Genomic DNA, 15,230 nt, shown 5'->3' with positions numbered 1-15,230 from the left:
AAATCATGCTCATCATTTAACCCCAGAAACCACACTCAACTATTCTGACCAGAGTTACAGAGATTGGGTATGATTTCTAACCGTTTTCTTTCTTCATCTGCAGTGAAACGTTTTCCTTCGTCCTGACGGGGGAAGATGGGAGCCGCTGGTTTGGTTACTGCCGTAAAATACTGGTGAGTTGGAGGTGGTTGGCGAGTTAAGTGAGTGGAAAAGTACAAATAAATGCACGTATCGGAATGTCTTTTCTTTGGGTTTTCTGTCAGGCTGCTGAGTCATCTGTGTTTTGATGTGTGTTTTGTTTTTAACCACTGTGTGCTGCAGCCCTGTGGAAAGGGGAAGAGACTGCCCGAAGTCCACTGCATCATCAGCAGGCTGGGTTGCTTCAATTTGTTTGCGAAGGTCAGGGGGATTTCCAGTCTTTCAGGCCCTTTTCTCTGAACTAAGACCTCTTACTGACTGGCTAACTTGAGAATTTCTCACAGATTTTAAAAGTTAATGTAAGAAGCTGTTACTGTCTCCTCCGTGAGAAATGAAAACCTTTCAGAGAAGATACGATTTATTTTATAGCTTCCAGAGTGCAGGCCAGTTTGTTAATGTGACTCGGTGCCGTGTAACAGCCTTACAAATGCTTACAAATGTTTACCTAAGAGGCGAAATTTAGATCATGTTTTCTTACAATGATGATAAAGACTGTCATAACACTTCTCTGCGTGGTCACACATTCTGAATCGAAGGTATGAGGTAGAAGTGTGTGTGTGTCTGTGTTTGTGTGTAGATACTGGAGGAGGTGAAGAGAAGGCGAGAGATTGCTCCAGCGCTGGTTCATCCGTTTATGCGCAGTGTCATGGAGGCGCCGTTTCCAGCACCAGGACGCACCATCACTGTCAAAAGCTTCCTGCCTGGTTCCGGTAATGAGGTAAGGCCTGTTCCTGCATTAGGTCTGACAAGATTAATTAATTCAACTTCTTGATGAGTTGAGAATGATTAGTTAGGCAATTTACATGATGACGATGCATATTTGTTTAAAAATCTCCCATGGCTCTCTCTTACAGTAAGAAACAGCACCTGTAAACACTCATTTGCATTAATTTGAATATTTTTAATGAAGATGTAACGGCTCCCTGCTTTATCTATGAATCTTCTTTTTGGAGCCTGCTGAAGTATTGTTCATCTCTTTGAGTGGACACTGTCCGTAGTGACCTCAGTAAACAGCCTCAAAATTAACATGCCACATTGTCATATTTGTGTGGGAGTGTAGAGCAGAGTCGAGTCTGTGTAGTATGTTTGAGGCGATTTACACATGTATATTCATAGGTGAGTGTGTCAGTCAGTAAGTGGGTTACACAGCAAGTCAATAAGAGAGTCAGTGAGTGAGTCAGTCAGACAGGTAATGAGTAAATAAGTAAGAGAGAGTCAGTCAGTCAGTGAATAATTTAGTATGAGTCAAGAGAGTCAGTCAGTGAGTTAGTCTAAGAGTTAGAGAGTCAGTCAGTAAGTCAAATATCAGGTCAGTGAATTAGAAAGTCAGACACTCAGTCAGTGAATCAGTCAGACAGAGGCAGACAGTTAGTCAGAGTGTCAGTTAGTCAGTAAGCGTAATTTAGTATGAGTCAGTCATGAGTATGAGTTAGTGAGTCAGTGAGTTGGACAGTTAATGTGTCAGACAGTCAGTCAGTGAGTCAGTCAGACAGGTAATGAGTCAGTAAGTAAGAGAGAGGAAGACAGTTAGTCAGAGAGTCAGTAAGTGAGAGACAGTCAGTCAGTGAATAATTTAGTATAAGTCAAGAGAGTCAGTCAGTTAGTTTCCACAGTTAATGTAATAGCCAGTCAGTGAGTCAGTCAGAAAGTTAGTCAGTGAGTCAGACAGTTAGTGTGACAGTCAGTGAATGAGTCAGTCAGTCGGTGAGTCAGTTAATTTAGTCGATCATAAAAGAGCCAAGTACATGAGTTCTAATAAAAGTATAGTCCTAAATAAATAAAGTAAGCATGTACTGCCTGTCTTTGTGTGTAGGAGCTGACTCTGTGTCGCCCGGTCGACTCGCGGCTGGAACATGTGGATTTTGAGAGTCTGCTGCAGTGTCTGAGTGTCAGCAGGCTGCTGCAGGTCTTTGCTTCTCTTCTGCTGGAGAGGAGAGTGATCTTCATTGCAGACAAACTCGGGTGTGTGTCATGCTGCTATCATTAAAGCAGATAACTGAGATACACACTGCCCCTGTCACTAAATGCCATACACTCACAAATTCCTGAACTTTGCCCCATTAGGCATGAATATTATAAAGTATTCACAGTGATATAGGCCAGCTGTCATCATTTCTCATCCTGCAGTGCTGAAACTAAACTTTCTAAGACCTACCAGACTGGCACTATATGTCCAAATGTTAATGGACACCCCTTTTAATAAATGCATTCAGCTACTCCACCAATTTTTCACAAAGATGTGCAAATGCACAAAAACACAGCTTCTGGTTCCCTGACACCATGTCTAATGCCAGGTGTGGGCTAGAGGGGTATAAAGCCCCCCAGCATTGAGCTGTGGAGCAGTGGATGAACTGTGTTCTCTGAAATTATACTTTTGGGATGAGTTGGGGAGTTTGGGATGAGGCGGGAATGAATGCAATCAAATCTTCACAGCACTGATCCCCCAAAATCTAGTAGAAAGCCTTCTTCCCTGGGTAGTAGAGACGGTCACTCCAACAAAAGCAGAATCAACTCTCTTTATTGCCCTTGATTTCAGGAGAAACTAAAAAAATAGGCAGGTGTCCCAATACTTTTGTCCGTATCGTGCACTGAGACCTACTTGAACTGCTAAAGCTGTGCAATATGGAGGTGTTTATTGTTTATATCATAGCATTTTAATAACACTGGTCCTTGCTTCTCTTTCAGCACCTTGTCTCGCTGTGCGCACTCAGCCCTAGCGCTGCTCTATCCGTTCACCTGGCAGCACACCTTTGTTCCTGTGCTGCCCGCCAGCATGCTGGACATTAGCTGCTCTCCCACACCCTTCCTCCTGGGGGTGCTGTCTCCATCACTGCCTCAGCTGCTGGATTTGCCGATTGAGGAGGTCAGTACTAGCTAAAACCTGAAATCTAACTGTTGAGTCATTAAAAATGTTGAGTCATTGCAAAACACGAAGTGGGGAAAGTCCCGAAGCGCTGTGAGTTCAATTTGATTAGCTTCTAACTGCGACTGTAGGTTTTAAAGTCTTCTTATTCAGTGAAGTAATGACGTGGCAACATCACAGTGATGTTATTATACTTCAGTCTGAATGTCTCAAGCAAGACTTACCAGAAGACATTGTTCAAGTATTCCGCTTTCAACCATTAGTCAGAGTTTTCTATTATTTTAGTGTAATACTTCTAGTGTTTTCAGAATGTATTTATGTTATGTACAGCACTGTATGTGCTGTTATTCAATGAAATGTAAGCTCTATTATTTATAGTCATGTGAAAAATAATGTGTTTAAATATCTGGACATTGATATTCATTAGAACAATACTGAGAGTTGGAGGGAATGAAGGTAAAACATCATTTGTAAAATGTAATTAATAGAAATTCAGTTTTCTTGTTAAGGTTTGGACACCCCCACATTTATTACTCCTTTAAATGCCTAAAATTAGATTAGAATCAGGTGCAGAACATCAGCTGCAGATAATCAGAACATGGTTAGAGAGGATTCTGGAGGAGTCTGTCTTATTCAAACCTCAGACGTTTAGCCTGGTTTGCTCTTGATTGTTGAAGTCAGTGGTAGCTATCACCACTTCCAGATCCAAAGAGCTCTCTGAGGCCGTCAGAAAGACGTTTGTAGATGCAGAGGAGTCAGCCACAAGAGCAGACCACAGGATGAGTAAAGAAGTCCCCAACAATCCTAGAATGTCATCACGGGACCTACGGGAAGCACTTGCCACAATTGATGTCAAAGTACAGCGTCTACCATCATAAAGAGACCAAACAAAGCATGCATGGAGGAAACTCCAAAGTCTCCAAAATCCTCTCTAACCATGTTCTTATCATCTGCAGCTGATGTGCTGCACCTGGTTCTAATTTTGTTGACATTTTAAGTAGTAATAAATGTGGGTGTGTTGTAACTTTTTCAACAGAAGAAAACATTTCTATTAGGTATATTTTAATTATATTTTACTACCCGTACGTACTCTCCCACCGCTCCGACGCGTGCACAGTCAAGCATCTCATTTTTCGATCTGCCGTCGATGGTTGCCCAGTGAAGGGGATGGGGGGTGGGACTCCATTTACCCACCCTGAGGAGCGCAAAGCCAATTGTGCCCAGCAATCCTCTGATCATAACAAGTGATATTAAAGACCTTTCTTTAGCTTTATGTGTTTAGTTATATTACCTCCATCTCTCAGTATTGCTCATAATGAAAATCAAGGACAAGGGTTTTAATGGGGTGTCCTGTTTTTTTCACATGACTGTATGAAATGCAAATAAAATGATATTTTGAAAAATGTATTAAATTAAATTCCTCTCGTTTCAGGTGCTCATTGTGGACCTGTGTGCTGACAAGTTTGTTGTTCAGGTGTGTGTTTTAGTACGGCCTCTGTTCAAACAGATACGTGCACCTTAAAAAACAGAGGTGTGTGTTTGAGGGGTGTGTTTTGAGATTCATGCCTTGTCTTGTATAATTAATTGTATTTGGCTGAATAATGTTTGCCTTGAAATTTTCTTTGTATCCAGGTGGTCTGAGCTGCATAAACGTCTGGCTATGTTTGGGTTTGGTGACGGCTCTCTTTGATAAAGAGCAAATACTTACATTGATGAGGCAGTCTAGGTGTTTAGATAATCACTGGTGAAGAATTGACCTGTTGGTGTATTTTATTAGGCACCTAGTGGTTACAAAACCTAGGACTAGAAACTGGGAAAGGTCTGAAGTTGGAGGCTCTGGTTGCTTTCCTAGATTTCCTCTTATTTACTATTCATACTTAATGTAATTTTATGCCATGTCTTCCAGCTGGGAGACGAGGACTGTATCCTTCCCAGTAAACTCCAAGCAGCCCTGCAGGAAGTCCTGGAGAATCGGGAGGAGATACTGGAACACGGCGAAGATGACAAGAGAGGAGGTTCGTACAAATTCCATGCTAGCACAAACATGTGGCATGTATTTGAACATGTGACCTTTGTGTTTTAAGGGTGTGGCCCAGAGTCTGTGTGTGTGTGTGTTCACTGACTCATCAGTTTTTTTTTCATAGGCTTTTGCCACGTCTCCATTGGCAACATTTTAGTTGGCCTGCTGAATGATGATTTTTCAGGTTGTTAAGCATCTCCCCGAGTCGAAATAAAACCTCACTGTAATAAACAACAGCTGCACTGTGTAGCATACTCCTCTGTGTTCAGAACCCGCCAAAATGGCTGATGAAATTGACTGGCAATGATTAATGGATGATGTAATCAACTCGACAGACTGGAGCTTAGGGGTTTAATTTTATACACTGTAACCATTGAGCTTTAAAAATCAAGCTTTTGGTTATTTTTCTCTGGCAGTGGCTATACTGATGCACAGCACACCTAAACCATCAAGTGCCAGCCAGCATGCTCATGTGGGGCTCACATGGATGGACCATGTTCCAGGTGGGCTCTGAGTAGGCTGAATGTGGGCTTCCCAAATGGGCCCCATTGTTACAGCTCTTCTTAATCTCACGTGGGTCTCATCTAGCCCCCCCTTATACACTATACAATCCAGCTGGGGCCCATCTATGTAACTGTGGGGGATTTTTTTTCAGGAATTGTTTGTCAGTAATGTATGCATAGATTATTTTCATTTCATTTGTTTTAGTTTTACTACATGCTATTACATTGGGAACTGTCTGGGGAATAGGAGCAGACAAATGGTGACTTCGTTATCTTGAAACAATGAGGGTCTGTCAACTTCACACCAGCCTCACCAGGGGGCTTAGAAAAGCAGCGTTATCAGCATGTGGACATCAAAGGCGATGTGAACCAGAGTGCTTCGGCAAATAGGCATCAAAGACCAGCTGATTTAGACTGTGAATGTCATGTAATGCACGATCATCGCGTATTTGTGGGTATAAAAAGTGACTGACACTGTACGGCAAGGTTTTTGTCAGACGCAGTTCTGAAGCCTTATGCCGTCGTGTGTTTTTCCTTCATTCCTAAGGCTGACTGATCAAGTTCATTCTTTAAAGGTAAAGGTGCACGTATTTGTCACTGTACAGTGTACAGCGAAATGTGTCCTCCGCATTTAACCCATCTGGTAGTGAACACACACTCACACACACACATGTGTTAGGGGCAGTGAGTACACACACACCCAGAGCAGTGGGCAGCCAACTCCAGCACCCGGGGAGCAGAGAGGGTAAAGGGCCTTGCTCAAGGGTTGCCCGGGAATCGAACCCACAACCCTGTTATCGATATCTCAGCGCTCTAACCACTGCAGAGAAGCAGAGAAGCTAATACGAAGTTAATAATACGAAGCGCAGAGAAGCTAATACGACCCCAACACAACCCTTGTCTGGTCCCATTAGTGACCCTGGTGGGCATCCATATGTGGGGGCCACCTTCTGGTTCCCAGTTGCCCATCCTGACTGATACAGTATATAGACAAAAGTATTGGGACACCTGAACATTCATTGTTTCTGACATTTCCTAATATCTTTAAATAACTGTCCCTACTGTCCAGGGATGACTTTCTACTAGATTTTGGAGCAAGCTTTGCTGTGAGGATTTGATTGCATTCTGAGGCAGGAGCATTAGTTAGGTCAGGATGTTGAATGGGTGGGACACCCATCATTTCAGAGAACACAGTTCAGCTGCCCCACAGCTCCGTGCTGGGGGCTTTATACCTCTCAAGCCAAAGCTTGGCATTATTTATGGTGCCAGTAGGTTCATGTTTATCTGCTCTAGAGAATCCGATTCTGTTGGCAGTACTTCTCTACAAGGACGAGACAAGCTGTGTGTGTGTGTGTGTGTGCGCATTTGCATATCTTAAAGCAGCTGAATTAGGAGTGGCCACATTTGGGTCCACAAGGGGTGTCCACAGTTATTCAGAAATGCAGTGTGTTACATATAAGTTATATTGGCCACCTAAAATCAGTATCTGTCCCAACATTTGGCCCCAACATTTTCTTAGCAGTCAGCCATTACTCAGGTTTCCCGATCTAACTACATTGAAACACAGAGTAGAAACAAACACGTCCCCAACAAACACTTCCAGCTGTTTGTTATACCCCAGTTCAGAACGGGACGCTTAAAACAGTTAGAAGACTTTGCGGGTGGCTTTGAATGGCGTTATTAAAGGGAATAAACAGTTATTGTTGAACAGTAACATTGACTTCCCCCTAGGTTACATTTATAACAGCTTTTGCACTGTGTGCCAAAAATGAACACAATATTAGCCCCACCATTTTTTTTTTTCAGCTGACTTTCCATTCTTACTTACAGACATTACGCAGACCTAGACATGTGATTTATTAGCTGACTGTATCCAGTAGACAGATTGCTTAACTTGTTTTTGCATGGTTTCACAGATGTTCTTTATTTGCCTTATGAATTTGTCACCTGGTTCAGATCTAACTAGTTCACTCAAAAGGCTAAAGCAGTTAAAGCCGACCTCTACCAGTTATTGTCATGGAATTCATTTGAATTCATTTCTTTTCCGTTCCTCACATTGCAATTCATTTTTGTGTGAACTCTAACTGGTTTATTTCACTTGCTTCTGTTCCTTCTGTTCCTCCAGATGATTGTGATCTGAGTGCTCTGGTGTCAGAGGCCTTTGTGCGCTTCTTTGTGGAGCTGGTGGGGCATTATTCGCTACACATTAGCGAGACGGGGACAAGCGGGGTCCGTGAGCTGAACAGAGACACGTTCAGGAAGTCTCATCCATCCCGTGGGGTGCGCCAGTTCCTCCAGCTCTTCATGGACACGCAGATGTTCGCTGGCTTTATTCAGGACCGAGAACTCCGCAAAGGGGGAGTCAAGGGTGAGTGAGGAGTTGGACAGGCAGTAGGCCATAGAAAGGAAGGCTGGATGTCCAATGACTCATTTATGCTCAGCATTAAATAAGAATACAGATACGAACAGAGCCTTCTGTCCACACTCTATATTCATTTAGGAGAGTTAGGACGATTCTAAGGGCCTGTGACTGACAGGGGCCTTGTAAATGTAATAGTTGAGTATTTGGGTTTTGGGGCCCAGTGTAATATATTTTCATGGGGCCCAAAGAAGAAAGTTCAGCTTCTCTCCTTGGTAAAAATAAGTGAAAAGAATTCTTCGTCCGTGTCGAGACGTATGCCTTTTACACCACTGCCCCTACCGTCTTTTTTGTTGTGAGCCCAATATCACAGCCTCCTCCACCATCTCCATGTTTGTTGTTGTCAGAAAAGTATGACTCTGTCCTCTAGTGGATGGATTGCTTATCATCCACGCCAGTTTAAAAGACACCTAGAAGTATGTGGGCAGTACGATAACATTGCTTAAAAGGGATGTATTTATTTTCCTACATAAATGAAGTATGAAAGAGCCTTAAGGCAGGGGATAGAGCTTTTATAAAAACAGGTCTAAGATCTGATTTGCTGGGCCATGTTTGAAGTCTTCTTAAAATTGTATTATTATTATTATTATTATAAAACAGTCATAAACTCTGATCTGTGGGCTGAGTGATTTTCAAAATTGTTGCAAAATAAACACTACTAATACATGACCTCACATCAATTGAATTAAATTAATTATTTTAAACCACTGTACTACTCATGATTTTGCCTTTGATTGTGTTACTTGGGCATAGACCTCAACATAGCAAGCTAGACTGTGTTGCTGTCAGATGCGATTGCTTATTAAACATTGAGCATATATTGATTTTTAGGCAGTGTTTAAAGTGAGTGGTCGGGCTGAGCGGGCTAAGGCACTGCCACTATGACCCCAAGGATCGCTGGTTCGAATCCTGGGTCATACTGCCCACCATCAGCTGCCATCAGCAGCTTGAGCCAGAGAGTGGCTGGGTGAGCATGTGTTGGAGGAAGCATGTGTCAGGCCTCACCCTCTCAGTGTCAGGGGCAGTACATGTGATGTGATATTACATAGCGGTGGGTGACGGCCTTTCAAATGTAGATGCCCCGACTGGTCCCGGTGGCGAAATGAGGAGCAGAAAAGCCTCAGATTTGCTGCTTTCTATCCGGCCTACACCTTACTGAGCCCCGCCTCCACACACACACTCATTATCAGCTCCCTAACATGCAGTTTTCGATCGTGCTGAGAGGGTGGGGAACCCGCTGATATTGAGGGTGGATGTACTGTTGATGTAAAGAAAACTGACCCCTCCGATGTTGGTGTTAATGTGTGCATCGCTTGTGTTTAATAGGCCTGTTCGAAGTCAGAGCGGCAGAATACCTCGCCTCCTGTCCCGAGCCTGAACCCAGCGGAGTCAACAAATTCCTCAAGGGACTTGGTAAGATAGCAGCTTCATCTCTACCTAAAAAGGAAAGCATTTGTATTCCCCTTTTCCTCTCTGTGACAGTCTGTTGTGTTTTAGGGAACAAAATGAAGTTCTTACAGAAGAAGTGAGAGATTGCCTAAGCACAGAAAAAGCCCAACGCCGTGTGCCAAGTGACGAAAACCATGGTTGTAAGAAGAGCTCGGAGGAGGGCTGTGATTCAGCGATCGCTGCAGTGATCCTTTTCCTTGGAGAAAAACCGAGCAGCCGGGTGGAGATGAGGTCAAGCCTGGACTGGGCCGGTTCTCCGCCCTGAAAACACTCCTGCTGGGAGCGCCTGTGCAATTGCATTCGGTTGAAAAACTGGAAATGGACTTTCGTAAACAAGCAACAAAGAAGGACTGAATTAGAGCTGGGAGGAAAGGGAGGAGTGTGTGTCATGTTATTGTGTAAAGCAGAGAGGTTTGGGTTCGTTTCTGTAAGATTCAGGCTAATGAAGTAGTTCTTTTTACACTAACCCTGATCTATTCATTTTATCATTTGTATTTTTGTGACTCTCAGAACACAGAGCATTTAATTTTACAGTAAATAACAGTTCTTTACGCTGAACAGCTTTCCAAACTGGAAAGTAGTATTTCAAAGGTAAATATGATGTAAATGAGGAGGTGGTTCTCATCTCCTTCAGAAGTTATGTATTTATAAATCCTCTGAGGCACACTGATAATGCTTCTCAATAGATCTTTTAAGTCTCTCATTTGATTTTTAGCATTTTTTTTTCCAAACTGAAAGTTTGATGGGATGTCCGCAAAGACAAAATATTTCATTATTTCAAAAATAATTTTACATTTTGTACAGGGTTTTTTTTTATGTGTGTTTCGTATAACCATGAAGCGTTCTGTGACTTTTACAAATAAAATGCTTTCATATGAAACTGTCTGATCATTTGGTGTATATGAGCGTCGGATTCCTGTGTCCTGTGGCAAAACACTGGCATTTAAGGCCTTAAGGCACTTAATTAACATTTTATAAGAGTGAACACAGTGGCTGTGTCTCCAATCATTGACTTGCTCCCTAGGTCGTGTAGTGGGGTGGAGTGGGGTGGATCAGAGTCCAGCACAGTTTGCTTATTTCTCAGCTCTAACAAGCTTACTAAACCTGGCAATCAACAGGTGAGTTGACTCAGGTGTGCCTGAGCAGGAAAAGCACAAAACTGGAATCCGGCCCCCCAGGACCCCCTGGTCTAGTGTGTCTCATTGCAGACTGTACTCCAAGCAGGGATTTTTGCAGTGTATTGGATCGTGGTCGTGCCAGTAGAGGCAGATGATACCATTTATCTGATTTAAAAAAAAAAAACAGAGTAAAAATGAATGATCTGTTCATGATGAGTTCAAGCGTGTGCGGGTCACGTGGCTGACGGTGGCGTTTTCTCCAGGCCAGCAGAGGGCGCTCCTCCGCCTGCTGGATGAAGGTGATAGGCATCGTGCTGCTCCGGCGCTTCCTCTTCAGCACAAACATGGCTGGACCCTCTTCAGTCGCCGGTGAAGTCTTTGTGGACGCTCTGCCTTATTTTGATCAGGGCTACGATGCGCCAGGAGTCAGAGAGGCGGTAAGCAGACTTACTGGACCCCCAGACAGCATGTGAAAGTGGACGGTAGTGGACACGTGGTCCCATAAGCTCTCAGGTCTTCAGGAGACGCTGCCTAATGTCGATCAGACCCCTCAGAGTAGTGTCTCTATTAACCCTCGTGTTAATATCACTAATCGTGGTGTTTTTAAGGGTGCACCTTTATTAGGGAGGTGGGGGGGGGTCAGCTCGTGCTGCCTACCCAGGTAGCATCCCTGAAGCTGAGGGGTGCAGATCTGGGCTGCAGAATATCCCCCAATAAATAACAGATATTTTGGCTAGTTTTACACCCCTGTCTAAGACCAATCCATTAAAACAGTGATAAACCCCCCCCCCCCATGAATAATGAAGCCCTGCAATCCTCCCTTAACTGATGCACACCATCTGCTTTCAGGCTGCAGCCTTGGTGGAGGAGGAGACCCGGAGATACAGACCTACAAAGAATTACCTGAGCTACCTGCCAACGCCGGACTTCTCTGCTTTTGAGGTAGATTCTCCTCCTGTTTTATTTACAGACCTTTTCTAGTTCGGCTGGGACTCACCCGCTCGGATCCTGGGCTGGTAACAGGCCCACACCTGTGAGTCATGAGGATGTTCAGTGTTCAGGTGTGAGAACTGTTTTGTGTTCTGCTCCCAAAGACGGAGATCATGAGGAATGAGTTTGAGAGGCTCGCTGCCCGTCAACCCATGGAGCTGCTCAGCATGAAGAGGTAGGAGAGCAGATCTGATCTCTAGACCTTACAGACTCTTACAGAGAACACCACTACCTGCCAGTGAGCTGCCACAGCATGTGGGAGATCAGGGTTCGAGTCCTGGTCGGAGGAGGAGGAGGGGGGGAGCTCGGGCAACGTTCCTAACAGTACTCTGGCCCAACTGTGTAATACGAGTGACCTCGTAAGTCGCTCTGGATGAGAGCGTCAGCTAAATGCTGTAAATGTAAAAATAGGAACGATATTGGAAGAGAACTGACTTGCAATATTTAAAAAATTACAGGAGTTTTCTCCAGAATTGACCAGAAGTCAATGATCCGGTATGATAAGATATTAATAATAATGTACTCCGTGCGTCCAAGCCGGAGTGAAATCGATGATTTTCGTATTCGGGTAAATATTTAATGTAAAATGAGGACTGGGTGGGTTTTCCTTTTGCATCAGAATTTTGTAGCATGATGTTTGATTAAATTCAGTTAAACTCAACTTTATACGGCCAGCGGTGGCTCAGCGGTTAGAGCTCCGGGCTACTGATGAACAAGGTGGTGGGTTCGATACCCAGGCTCGGCATGCTGCCACTGTTGGGCCACTGTTGGGCCCCTGTTGGGCCCTCTCTGCTCCCCGGGCGCTGCAGCAATGACTGCCCACTGCTCCAGGCGTGTGTGTGTGTGTGTGTGTGTGTGTGTGTGTGTGTGTGTGTGTGTGTGTGTGTGTGTGTGTGTGTGTGTGTGTGTGTTCACTGCATGGATGGGTTAAAGGTGGAGGCCAAAATCTGTGTCCAACACTGATGGTGAATATGGTTGTCTTGCAAATTTTGTCACTTTCGAGGGAACCCTTTAGTTAAACTGAGGGAATGATTTATTGCATTAAGGGTAGATTTTATTTATTAAATTGTGTGTGTGTGTGTGTGTGTGTGTGTGTGTGTGTGTGTGTGTGTGTGTGTGTGTGTGTGTGTTCACTGCAGAGATGGGTTCAACTTTAGTTTAAAGGTTTTTTTTTTGTTTGTTTTTTTTTCTTTAAATGTTGTAAGTCATTTGCTATGCAGTTAATGTTGTACTGTCCATAACACCAGATATGAGCTACCAGCCCCCTCATCTGGACAGAAGAACGACATCACAGCGTGGCAGGACTGTGTGAACAACTCCATGGCCCAGCTGGAACATCAGGCAGTGCGCATAGAAAACCTTGATTTGATGGCTCAGTATGGAACCAATGCCTGGAAGGTGTCTAATGAGTACGTATGAACCCATAGCTGCTTCTGTCAGTGGGTCTGAGTTCTGTTCTGTTTTTACAGAGCAAATCTAATGAAGTTAACTACTGCTGAATGTGTTGAGCATGTTTTTAATGTTGATCGCTGTTCTTGTTTTTGTTGAACAGTAATTTGGCCTTCATGATCGAAAATGCACAAAAGGAACTGCAGAAGGTTAGGTGAGTAACTGTAGGTGTGTGTGACCAAGTAACAGATTAATATCTGGTGTGAATATCACAAAACAGCTCAGGTTAAGGGCTGACAAAATATTCTTGAGTAATATTGTATGCATGTATTTGAGACCAGGGACATTTCTAATTAAATTTGAGTCAAGTTGACTTTGGTTTAATTGAAAATGTCTTATGGTTTTATTCTTTTTTTATTTTAAATATTTTTATTATACCAAATCGAGTTAAACCACTGAGTCTATATTGCTATATTACTATAAGGTAGTCTCTAGCAGGTTTTCCATCCATCAGGTTTTTCCAAATTTAAAAATGCACAAAGATGTAATGGAAAAAGCCCAGCAAAACCACAAACACCCAAATATTGCAAAATATTTTAACACCAATATTATGGCTGAAGCCAAAATGTAAAAGATAGATGGAAAAGGGTTTTTATCAATTAAATAATCATGCATCAAGCTGCAAGTCACATGATTCTCATGTGATTATTTGGGCCGAGTGGCCAGTGACTGGAGAAACTACATATGGTCCAGTAGGGACACCCAGCCTTTCAAAGGTTGCTTTTGGCATTCTGAAAAGCTGATCTGCCGTTCATCGTAAAAACGAAGAACTGTCTGGTGCTCTCTTATGTATAATGGATGTTGTCCGAGTGGAACAGTGATTTCAGCCCCCGTGGATGGGTCACTGCTTGTCTTGCCCGGCATTTATTATTATTATTATTAAGATATGATAAGAGTCCTTTATTAGTCCCGCAGTGGGGAAATTCCAGAAGGTTAGGTGAGTAACTGTAGGTGTGTGTGTGACCAAGTAACAGATTAATACCTGGTGTGAATATCACAAAACAGGTCAGGTTAAGGGCTGACAAAATATTCTTGAGTAATATTGTATGCATGTATTTGAGGTACTGAATATTTTTCTTTTTCTTTTCATAATTGCGTGTAGCATTTGTGAAACATTTAAATGGAGACATGGTTTCTGTGAAGTTTCCTGAAGATGCACTATTTCTCAAAGTTTGTAGACACTTGCTCAGTCAGCATTTCTTCTGAATCGAGGGTATTCCTGGAAAACCCCTTGTGTCCCCTTGTCAGCTGCGGCCTTTGCATGCTGGAACACTCACAGTCCTTACAGTAATTCTGTCTGTTATTGGAGCATTACTGAGATCAGGCACTGATGTGATCCTAATGATCCAACAACACCACTCCAAGTCATCCCAGTTGGGTGGAGCTCCATCACTCCAGAGAACGCAGCTCCACTGCTCCACAGCCCAATGCTGGGGGGCTTTATGCACTCTAATGGTGGCATTAGGCTCATGTGTGGCTTCTCCAGTGCTTTTCTCTGGAGAATATATCAGCTGTGTTTGTGCACAATTAAACACCTGTCCCAGTAATGAATGCTCCTTAAAGAAGCTCAGTCACTAATTAAAAGGGGTGGCTAGATATAGATGTTTGGACTAAAGTACATGATCGGTTTAAGCATTCGCTCCTTGACCTTGACTCTGTCATTTCAGGAAGCAGATTCAAGACTTAAACTGGCAGCGGAAGAACGATCAGCTTACTGGAGGAGGCAAACTGCGAGAGCTGGAGTCAAAGTCAGTATTTTCAGTCATTTTTTTAAAGAAATCTTTGTCTTGTTAAAGTGCAGTGTGACCGTGACCGACGCTTGTTTGTTACCTTTGACAGCTGGGTCTCCCTTGTGAGTAAAAACTATGAGATTGAGCGCGCCATCGTGCAACTGGAGAATGACCTCACCCAACTGAGACAGCAGCAGGGAGAGGAGAATAAGGAGAACATCCGACAGGACTTCTAGCAAGTGGCACCTTCCCGGACCAGTCTGGAATAGCAGAACTGCTCTGTGCAAGTGTGTGGAAAAGACATTTCTGAGGGGGGGGCCGTCAGTGGAGCGTGTCTCCAAGCTGTGACGTGAGCAGTGGTACCAGTCAAAGCCTGGTACCGAAGAGTTCGGCCGGACTCTTGGTAGTTTGTATGTTTTTAGATTTTATAAGCTGTATAAATGCAAACCAGTAATTCCACTTTTGTTAAATAAATGAAAACCTTTGGCAAA

General features: G+C 43.5%; 2 protein-coding genes across 4 annotated transcripts in view; both read left to right on the top strand.

The window, feature by feature from the left end:
* Nucleotides 1-10,332, top strand: part of dennd2c (DENN/MADD domain containing 2C) — a 30,712-nt gene extending 20,380 nt beyond the window's left edge. For all 3 annotated transcript variants that reach the window (XM_072681455.1, XM_072681457.1, XM_072681456.1), the window contains 10 exons: nucleotides 104-173; nucleotides 322-399; nucleotides 776-916; nucleotides 2,012-2,160; nucleotides 2,884-3,061; nucleotides 4,494-4,535; nucleotides 4,968-5,076; nucleotides 7,710-7,952; nucleotides 9,330-9,416; nucleotides 9,501-10,332. In XM_072681455.1, the coding sequence (XP_072537556.1) occupies nucleotides 104-173; nucleotides 322-399; nucleotides 776-916; nucleotides 2,012-2,160; nucleotides 2,884-3,061; nucleotides 4,494-4,535; nucleotides 4,968-5,076; nucleotides 7,710-7,952; nucleotides 9,330-9,416; nucleotides 9,501-9,532 (1,129 nt within the window). In that variant the 3' untranslated portion in view covers nucleotides 9,533-10,332. The remainder of the gene's footprint in view (nucleotides 1-103; nucleotides 174-321; nucleotides 400-775; nucleotides 917-2,011; nucleotides 2,161-2,883; nucleotides 3,062-4,493; nucleotides 4,536-4,967; nucleotides 5,077-7,709; nucleotides 7,953-9,329; nucleotides 9,417-9,500) is intronic.
* Nucleotides 10,333-10,905: 573 nt separating this feature from the next.
* On the top strand, nucleotides 10,906-15,230 carry bcas2 (BCAS2 pre-mRNA processing factor). Its single transcript, XM_072680822.1, has 7 exons — nucleotides 10,906-11,007; nucleotides 11,420-11,512; nucleotides 11,665-11,735; nucleotides 12,808-12,969; nucleotides 13,113-13,163; nucleotides 14,677-14,757; nucleotides 14,849-15,230. Exons 1-7 carry the CDS (start codon nucleotides 10,915-10,917, stop codon nucleotides 14,973-14,975), a joined length of 678 nt encoding a protein of 225 aa, XP_072536923.1. The 5' UTR covers nucleotides 10,906-10,914; the 3' UTR covers nucleotides 14,976-15,230.

Source organism: Salminus brasiliensis, chromosome 6, assembly GCF_030463535.1.
Source record: "Salminus brasiliensis chromosome 6, fSalBra1.hap2, whole genome shotgun sequence".
Classification (NCBI taxonomy): Eukaryota; Metazoa; Chordata; class Actinopteri; order Characiformes; family Bryconidae; genus Salminus; species Salminus brasiliensis.
This window is presented reverse-complemented; position numbering and strand designations above follow the sequence as displayed.